The sequence below is a fragment of the Gastrolobium bilobum genome, unplaced genomic scaffold, assembly GCF_033153095.1.
Source record: "Gastrolobium bilobum isolate Gb01-03AN ecotype WA unplaced genomic scaffold, APGP_CSIRO_Gbil_v1 utg1776, whole genome shotgun sequence".
NCBI classification, from domain to species: domain Eukaryota; kingdom Viridiplantae; phylum Streptophyta; class Magnoliopsida; order Fabales; family Fabaceae; genus Gastrolobium; species Gastrolobium bilobum.
In genome coordinates, this window is record NW_026900071.1 from 87,368 (window position 1) to 97,291 (window position 9,924).

General features: G+C 34.9%; 1 protein-coding gene across 1 annotated transcript; it reads right to left on the reverse strand.

Annotated features, from left to right (window-relative positions):
• Positions 1-861: 861 nt before the first annotated feature.
• Positions 862-7,325, reverse strand: LOC133295207 (PLASMODESMATA CALLOSE-BINDING PROTEIN 3-like). Its single transcript, XM_061494005.1, has 4 exons — positions 7,213-7,325; positions 6,468-6,704; positions 6,317-6,347; positions 862-1,429 (listed from the first exon to the last, which is right to left on the reverse strand). The coding sequence occupies exons 1-4, from the start codon at positions 7,262-7,264 to the stop codon at positions 1,189-1,191; spliced, it is 561 nt and encodes a 186-aa protein (XP_061349989.1). The 5' UTR covers positions 7,265-7,325; the 3' UTR covers positions 862-1,188.
• Between the last annotated feature and the right edge of the window lie 2,599 nt (positions 7,326-9,924).

The window sequence follows — 9,924 nt, forward strand, 5'->3', positions numbered from 1 at the left end:
TTTGTTCCACCATGTCCCATGGGGGATGGTTATATGCATGATGTGTTTTCATGTATTATTTTACTGAAATGTTATTGACATGTTAAGTGCAAATGCTATATGATATGTATGTGGTGTTCCGCCTAGACAGGAAGCCATGGGGTGGTCCTGTGGGTGGGTACAGCTTGGGCATGTACTTATGTGGGTAATAGACGTATTCCTGCATTTCTCTGATCAGTAGAATAGTTATAACACACATGACATGAATATCTGCTGCATTGCACTAATTTTGGAACTGATATTGAGTTAATGCTTTTAGAACTTATATTGCACATGTAAGTGAGCTTGGGGTGGAAGATCGTTGAGGACCCCTTGTCTTACTAAGATTTCTGTTTAGAGATCTCACCCCACGATTGGGGCACATATCTCAGTTTCAGGTAATGCGGGAGTTGAGACCTCTAGCGGTAGGAGGCCGGAGCTGAGTTAGATGTCTGCTGTTATGATTATATGCTGGATGCTGCTATGTTATCTTTATGATTATACTGTTATTGTTGAGACTGTTGTTGGGCCTTGTTGCCTTATTTGGTGAGCATGGGAATTGTCCATGCCACATTTGATTATGTATCGTTGTTTAGATTTGAGTTGTATAAACTATCAGGTTTGTCCAGCTTACGTGTTGTAGTGCCGTGACTAGAGACACAACTAATGATCTTAATTATGTTTTGAGGTTATTCAGTATAGATATCTGTCTTTTGCATTTACATACAGGAAATGTTTTGGAAATGAATTAAATAATTCAACTTGGTAATGATAATGACATCATAATTGAAAAGAAAAAGAATATTCCACAATTTTAATTAAACGTGGCTTAATACAATGGCACTTTAACAAACCGTATATACACGGAGCGTTACAGACTCACATTCTTATGAAATTAACAACAAAACTCTTAGATCCAGATGTACACTTTAGAGAATAGAAGAGTAAACAAGTCTAATTGCAACAACAACAAAGCACTACTTGGAAAGAATCAGAAGCCATCTTTTTACCCAAGTAGTAGGAGAGAAATAGCTAAAAAAAAAGAAACCAAAAATCGATGTCTCTAGTCCAACACCTAGAAAATAACAGACTCACAATCATAAACTCATTTATGCAGAGTGAAATACAGCATCATGACATGGCCATAGTCATGCATAGCCACTTAATTATTCAACCCCACCACAGCATCATGACCAATCGTGAAAAGAAGGGTATTGAAAATGGAGAGAGCAAACTACTTTCCAAAAGTCTAAAGCCCCCATCACTACCATCTGTGTTAGTGCCAACTCCTGAAGGACCCATACCACTGCCAATCCCTCCCAATACTCCAGGTGTTGTACTATATGGAGAGGAACTAGTGCCAGTGGAACTTGGTGTTGTTGTCACGAGGGTTGTACTAGTGCCTGCAGTGCTGTTTAGGAAAAGGAAACAATGGTCAAAATAGACCTCGTGAGAAACTATTTATCATAAGGAAAGAAGAACCATATTTTTGGCCTTTTGACCAATATAATGCAAAAACACAAATATTTCACCAGCTTAATTCTTTTGACAAATTATTTACCAATCTAATAAGAGTGAAGGAGTGTGCGCATTTAAGTCATGCATCACTCCCATGCTTGACTTGTGCTAAAGTTAGGGTAAAGCAAGACGTGCATATTCTTAATGTGTGTTCAAGTCGCGCATATCCACCTTGTGCGTCTTGCCGAGCTTGACACGTGACAGATGTATTTTGGTTTTTGCACAAGTTGCACATAGGGTGATGCGACACACTCCATGAGCGTTTAGATTGATAAATAGTTTGCCAAAAATATTAAACGGATAATATGCCTCTGATTTTGCATTACATGGTCAAAAAGCCCATATGTTTGCATATGTCCATTACATTTTGTTCCTCGATTGATATTTTTACCAAATATTCCTTTTTGTAATTCCCCTGAAAGAACTAACTTTTGGGCCAACTCTAACCTCAAATTGCACCATTTTAATAAAAATGACCACAGTAGGCATTTTCATATCCACGAGAAGAATGTAACTTGTATAAGTAATTGTCATTGTATGCTTCAATCATAATGAAAATTAAAAACCTAAAGGCCATCGAGAAGTTTTGGTGCACAGGAGTTCACTTTAGTCCAAAGGATGCAATGCAACATTAACATGCCAATGACAATAGAAACATTCCCCAATAAGATTATTATGAGAATTCAAGTAACGATTATATTAGAGGAAAAACTAATTAATTCAAATGTGCTTACACGAAAAAATATTTTGTTAACTCTTCTTTGTGTATTCTAAAGAAAACTACTGTAATTTTTGAATTTTATTTTATAGAGTAAATATCATTTTTAATCCCTAACAAAAAACACAGTCCCCACTTTAGTTCCTTACAAAAATAAATTAGTCTCGAGGTCCCTAACAAATTCAAAGTGAACCCATTTAGTTGAAATTATGGTCCCTCACAAATTTAAAAAAGACACATATTAGTCTCTCAAAAGGACTAAAATGAGTTCATTTTGAATTTGTTAAGGACTAACTGACTAATTTATTTTTGTCAGTGACTAAAGTGGGGACCATGTTTTTTTGTTAGGGACCAAAAAAGATATTTACTCTATTTTATATTCATGAAAAAACACCGATTTTTTTTTTTGAACATAAAAAAAACACCGATATTTGCAATCGTCCCTTTGTTGTTAAAAATTAGCACTGATCAATGGGAAAGAGGAAGAATACGAAGGATTTGAAGTTATTCGAATTTCGAATGAAAATTTGACGGACGTGTTGTATACCCGGAAAAAAATAATAGTAATTAATATTTGTTTGAAATTATGTTTTTTTTCTCTCTAGCTGAAAGGAAAATGATAAAATTATGCATTTGGGTTCAAAAACTAAACAGAAGGCCATTAAGAAGAGAAACAAACAAGGAATTAATTGGCTTAATAAAAACCTTCTAACAAAACAAATCTCTTGTGGTAAAAGGGATAGTGCTCCCATGTGTAGTAAGACTGGTCAAAGAACCATCAAGAAAATCTGGACTTTTCCAAAGTTATAATTGGCTTATAAAGCACCGTCCAACTTTTTTTATTAAAGTTTTATTATCAAATATCATATACACAAAAAAAGTTACTGTTTCATGACCCATGAATCATCAATCATGTATGATAAAAGGTGATTGGTACAGTACTCCACGCCCCTCACCAAAATCCCCAACCTTTATTTCCACATTTTATGACTTGTATACATCTCATGACTTAGTTTGTTCCCACTTCCCAGCAAGGCAAAAAAATAAGTATAAGATAAGAAAAGTTCAATTGGGACAAAATTGTCTTTTCATAAGAAGGGTGGCTTTTATCAAGAAGATTCAACCTCTTAATACATCATGGGATCTCAAATTATTGCAGCATACTATGGCGATGTTAAAACACAATGACACCACGACTATGCAATTAATATTATCACCAATAAATGGACAATGAGTTGGCCACATCATCATGCACTTTCATTATTGATCAAATGAGAAAGAGATTCGCTAGGCCAACGGTAGGTTAGAGAGTGACAAAGAAGACAATCAAAGAATTGAAAATTTAATTTTCCCAATATAAGGAGGGAAGGTACTCATCTTAAAAAAATTACGAACAAAAATTAAAAATAAAAAGTAATGCTGCAAAAACGTTTGAATAAAATAATTACACATATTTGTTATATATTTTCATTTATTAAGTGTTATTTTAACCCAAAGAATAAATAAATGGTTCGCTTTTTTTGCAGTTACTGCAGATAAATTATCTACAGTAAGCCCATACGACGTCGTTTTGAGGCAGAAATCATGGTGTTTTTGTAATTTTAATTTATTTCAGAGTTATTATAGTCTTTATAATTATAATTTTTTAATCTTTCAATTCCAAAACGACGTCGTTTTAGAAGTAGATGCAGATAATTTATCTGCATTAACTGCAGAAATATTTTTCTGATAAATAAATTAGGGATTCAAAACAAATAAAGCAAATCAAAACTGAAATTTCATACTGACCAATAAAAGTCTGAAATAATTTAAGCCTATTCAATGCTCCCAACCAATGTTATTAAAATCGGTCTAGTCATTGAACGATCCAGGTACTGGGTCATTGGTTTAACCAGTGAGTCACTGGTTGAACCGCATAACCCGGTGATTATACGTAAATCTATAATTTATATTAAAAAATTATAAACATACTTAAATAGCTGAAAAAATAATATAAATTATAAATATTTTAATATAAAAAATAATAAATTATACATTATTGTCCAATAAAGGATCAAACAAACATATAATACTTGTGACATTGGTGTTTCAGATTCAGTAAACGACATCTCTAATTATAAATCGAATCAAAATTCTCGGCATAATACATAACTGATATAATATTAGTATTGTAGGTATATAATTTATGTAAGTCAATAAGTAACAGATCACTCAAATATATCAATTATGATTTTTTTTGAAAAACTTTATTTTGGAAATATTTTTTTTAAAAAAAATCCGGGCCGGGTCACCGATTTTACCAAAACCGACCGAGTCATATCGGGTTTGATACTTGACCGATCCAATGTGATAACCGAACCGGTCAAATGACTGGTTCACCAAATTCCAGGTCGACCCGGCCAATCGGAGCCATTTTTTACAACATTGCTACCAACCCCCATTATGAGAAAAGTAAAGCCACTAGCCACTATGTATAAAAAAAAAAACTAGCCACTACATTAATATCTACCAACCATGTAGCTAAAATCAGAATTTAAATCATGAAATCGAGATTTTATTTTTGACCAAAACGACTTCGATTCCATGTAAAATCGTTTTCCAGGTGAAATCGATAAAATCGTATTGTTAAATAGTAAAATCACAAAATCTCTACGTTTTTTATGCTATGAGCGATTTTAAACCCTTTGTCTCTGAAATCTCAACCTCGCCCTAAACCTTTGTTTCATCTCCGAAGTCTCCGAATCTCAATCTCTACGTTGTTTCTCTCACCAGAGTTGTTCGTCGGAGGTGGTTTCTTCAAAGCTGTGAAAACTTGTTTCTTGTGGTGAGAACATTTCATTGGAAGCTGTGGGTGTATTTTGGGCTGATGGGAAAATCAATTCGCTTGAATTCCTGGCATAATAACAAGTTTCATCCTACCAACTCGAGTCGCGCTCCCTCGAAGTTTTCTAGCTCCTTTCAACTGTTTCTTGCTCTGGGTTTGTTTGAAACAATATTACAGTGGAACTGGAGCTCTTTGTGTTCGTGTATTTTATAAGGAAACTTTAATGGCTGTGCTACGGCTTTTTTACATGCTTGCAATCTCTGTTCCTGCTTATGGAGGTTAGTGTCTTTTTTTTTGTCTCTCTCTTCTCTGTTTCTCTTCTGTAATTTCAGTACCTATTTCTATGTTCATTTTGTGGCTATGGTTAACACTGATTTGTTGGTGATTAATCTATTTATATATATTCATTAATGGGTTTTCTATTTCATAATGACAAATGGGTTTGGTTTTCTAGTACTGTTTGGCTTCTAGTTTTTGTGTTTTTCTTCATCATATTGACTTCGTCCATTCATCAGTACCAACTTCACCTTGTGGTTATTCTAATCATTATTTTCCTGTGTGCAGAATCTCTGATCTGTTATTTTAGTGAGATTTTGGGAACAATGTTATTGTGTCCCAGCTCATCAAGCAATTATTTTGCTGTTTGCACTTAACTTCAATTTTGTAAAAAGAAATGTAACGGGACTAAAATACCCTCCTATTTTTCTTAATTTATATATATATATATATATATATATATATATATATATATATATATAAAAATTTAATTTTAGAGAAAGGGTAAAATTTACTATTTGTATTATGATTTTACGTTTTATAATTTTTTATTTCACTTACAATTTTTTTTATAAAATCCCGAATTTAATTATCTTGGTACAAACTTCCCAAGAAAGGATTTATAAAATCGACCACATATCGATATAAAACTTAAAAAGCAAAAGTAAATAAAGAAAAAATGTTATGTTTATCTCATTTTACATGAAATAAACAACTCTCCTACACACACAAACAAGGGTTAGGTCTCATTACTCTTTTTCTCTCTCCCTGTATTAGTGGATCTCACTTAACCTTTTATTTCTACAACAGAAGATAAATTTTTTCATACAACATAACATAAGAAAAATATATTCCATAAAAAAAATACACTAATCAAGGGTAAAAAAAAAAGTAGGGGAATCACAATCCAAGCTAAAAAAGGCAACAGAAGATGAGGATCAAGAGGGTTTCAAAATCCATACCTGGCGCTTGGGTAGGAACAACCTGGAGTGCCTGCTCATCAAAAAAGAGAAAATGGAAAGAAGAAAAAAAATCAGCAATCTAACATTTTTTCCTTGTTTTTATGAATACATTGAAAAACAAAGGAGGAAAAGAGTGGGGTTCAGAATTTACTGGGATTTGATGCAGTAACTACGGCTGTTCCTGCAAAGTCACAAGACCCTGGCGCTTGACCCATCCTTTGGAAATAGCTGTTAACGGCATAGTTGCAGTGAGCTCTAAGAGTGTTGGGTTGAAAACAAAGACCATTTTGTCGAGGAGGACAGTCATCACCAACAGCTCCACAAGCATTGCCTAAGGTCTTTTGCAGGATTGTATCACTTCCATCCTTGCAAACGCACCAAGAAGCACCTATCACATCCCACAAAAAGATTAAGCTAATATATATATATATATATATAGTTACCGTATCGTTCTAATTTTGTTTAGTTAGAGATTATTGGATATAGTGATCAATAACCCATAATGAGTATAAGGCTTCTTACTATTACCCGGTATAGATTAAGAGATAAGAAAGAAAGATTACATCTTGGGGTAGAAAAGGGGAGAAAAAGAAATTAAGATAAATTTATTTACACTAACAAAGCCAAAGATGTGTATAAATCATAATTGAATGCAACTTCACAAAGAAAGGAAGAAATGTGAAATGACACACTCTTTGCAGATGATTGATACATAACTCTAGCTATATACCAAGCAAGAATAAAAATCACATCTTTGACAGTTTTTTCTTTTTGGGAAAAGAAGAAGGACAGAGAGATCAAACAAAAAGAAGGAAGATCTCAACCCATGTTTAAAATGATACTTTTCAGCTCAGCTTCAATTAAAAGAAGATAAAACGTAGAGTTAAAATGCATACTTGAAGAGCCAATGAAGGCCAACAGAACCACTGTACGAGCAAGAGTTGCCATGTTACTTGGAAGAGACAGCAATGGTGAGAGAGAGAGAGAAGGAAAGAATGGTGGGTGCGTGACAATGTGAGATTAGTTGATGAGAGTGGCGAAGACAAAAATAAATAAATAAGTGATATGATTGACGTAAGGTTGTGTAAATGGAGGTACGATAGTTGGCCCGCCTGATATGATTGACGTAAAGTTGTGGAAATGGTGGTACGATAGTTGGCCCGCCTTGTGAGTGCTTTTTTAGATATTCTTGGGGTATCTTGTAGAGTGAAATATTTAATATGCTTCATGATTATCTAATGATTTGGTATTTTCTCTCACAATATTATTATTTTTTATTTTTTTTTATTTTTTTTTAATTTTATCCTTCTATTTACACTAAGAGATCACTTAAAAAATAGTAGTCCCATACCACAATAAATCCTCTCGTTGTGAAGACAAAAATGTCATATTTGGTAAAAGGACGTCTTGAATCTGTCATGGAAAATATGGTTTACAGGAATTGTTTTAGGACTTTATGTATGACATATTACAAGATAAAAATAACATTTCCTGCAGACATAATAAATCAGTGGGGTCCATCAATTTGTTTTTCTCACTCCTCAATTCATTTTCTCGGTCCTTATATCTATGTCTGCTGGAAACTTTTACTTTATCCTACAACATTATTGTTGTATTTCCCATTGTTTTAACATATGGAAAGTTTAACTAAGATTGTGGTATTTCATGATTTCAATGAAGTGGAAAAATATTGACTAAATTATGACACAAAATTACCCTCTATCCTTAGTAAATTCATGTTTGTTGTTTTTTAAAGTTCGGGTTAATTTCTTAAACTCATCATATATTTTTAAAAATATTTTATCATCAACCAAACATAAATTCAATAAATTTATCTAATATTTTAGATAATATTTACGCTTATTAAACAACTTTTTGATAACATTTTCAGTAAACTCACTTTCCCAGCATACTATTAAAAAATATGATTCCCGAACACAATATTTTCTTCTTCCAAACACCTTTTGCATCTTTATAGATAGGGCTACTAGTTATTACGCTCAGGTTCTTTCCCTTTTATCAAGGAAGGAAATATTTTCATAGGGACTCGCGAAAGCTTAATACAGAAGAGTGTGTGGCCTGAGAGAAGTGAACTTAAATTCTATTTCTGTTAAATTATATCATACAAATAAAAATGTTCCTAAACAATGACTCTAAGAAACTATGACTTAACTGTTAACAGACATCGAGCCCTGAACCAATCTATCAAATTCTCCTTGCTTCCTCTCCTGCATGTCATAAGGGAAATATCGACCCAGAAAGCAATCCTCGAAGAATGACCATGTCATAACATGACCCTGCATCTCAAAAGCATGAGAGGTGTTCATCCACCACTCATGGGCATCGCCCTCCAGCATGTAAGTCGAAAAACATCAGCTTCTGTGAATCAGTACACTGCATGACCCGTAATATCTTGTCCAGCGTCTGTAGTCATCTCGCTGCAGCAATAGGATCCAAAGACCCATCAAACACAAGTGGCTTATGCTTCCTGAAAGCATTCAGCCGGCGATCAATCACGTCACGATCCTCAGCATGCCCTACCAAGGTCTCCATCGTCTCAGCGACATGAGTAGCACTACCAAAGTGACCCAGGCTCTCATCCTGAACACTAGGTGGAGGCGGCGGCGGCGGTGGCGGTGGTGGCAGTGAAAACTGACCTACAGCAGGACCAACCCTCATCTCCTCCAACATGATTCTCATCATCGTCACGTTCGCCATCTTGTTCGCCTCGAGGACATCCTCAGTGGTCCTCCGGTTCGCTTCGCGAACGTCTTCTGCGGCTATCTGGTTCGCCTCGCGAACAACATCCATCGTTGCCGCGTTGGCCAATCTAGTGGCCTCCTGATCGGCTAACCTAGTCGCCTGCATCACAGCCAATGCAGTCAGGATAGGATCGGGTTGATCCTCAGAAGTCTCTCGTGTTCTCCTGGACCTTACCATGACTCTGCACAAGTTACACACATTATGAGTTGATCAGGCTCACACAATGTGATTACATATGCATTATCATAATAAAATTCGACGGAGTAAACACACAAGACAGACGCAACCAAACACCCTAGCTATTGCAATACATACAGGCTTTTCCCTCGAACCATTGCTCTGATACGTCGGAGCGGGACCCACCCGTCAAGCACAAAAATAAATTTTGAAAAATTAGTTTCTTTTTCTTTAATCAATGTAGTTCAATTCTTTGGGGTGAAATAAATGTTTAAAATCTCATTAATAATTTGCACATTTAGTATAAGGTAACCGTTTTTTTTAACGGACGATGTAGGGTGCTAATACATTCCCTACTCGTAATCGACTCTCGAATCCAATTTTGATTTCAAAGACCAGTTTTATCAAATAAAAGGGTTTTTCCAATGTTTTCCCAAATAAACCTTGGTGGCGACTCCATTGTTTTTAATCTTTCAAATCTTTCGCCTTCACATCGCGATTCGATCGCGACAATCAGTAAAGGTAATAAAGTAGGAATATCCACCTCTAGCCTCGACAGATATTGGACCACATACATCAGAGTGAATGAGTTCTAATAACTCACTAGCCCTATGACTCTCAAGTCCTTTGGGCTTGGTCTGAGTCATTTTCCCAGCTAGACAATGTTG

Excerpts from the sequence above, each read along its gene's own strand:
- LOC133295207 (XM_061494005.1), bottom strand. The coding sequence starts at position 7,264 with ATGGCAACTCTTGCTCGTACAGTGGTTCTGTTGGCCTTCATTGGCTCT. Across the intron at positions 6,705-7,212 it reads GGCCTTCATTGGCTCTTCAA|GTGCTTCTTGGTGCGTTTGC; the intron begins GTATGCATTTTA and ends GGGATGTGATAG. Across the intron at positions 1,430-6,316 it reads TGTTCCTACCCAAGCGCCAG|CACTGCAGGCACTAGTACAA; the intron begins GTATGGATTTTG and ends TTTCCTAAACAG.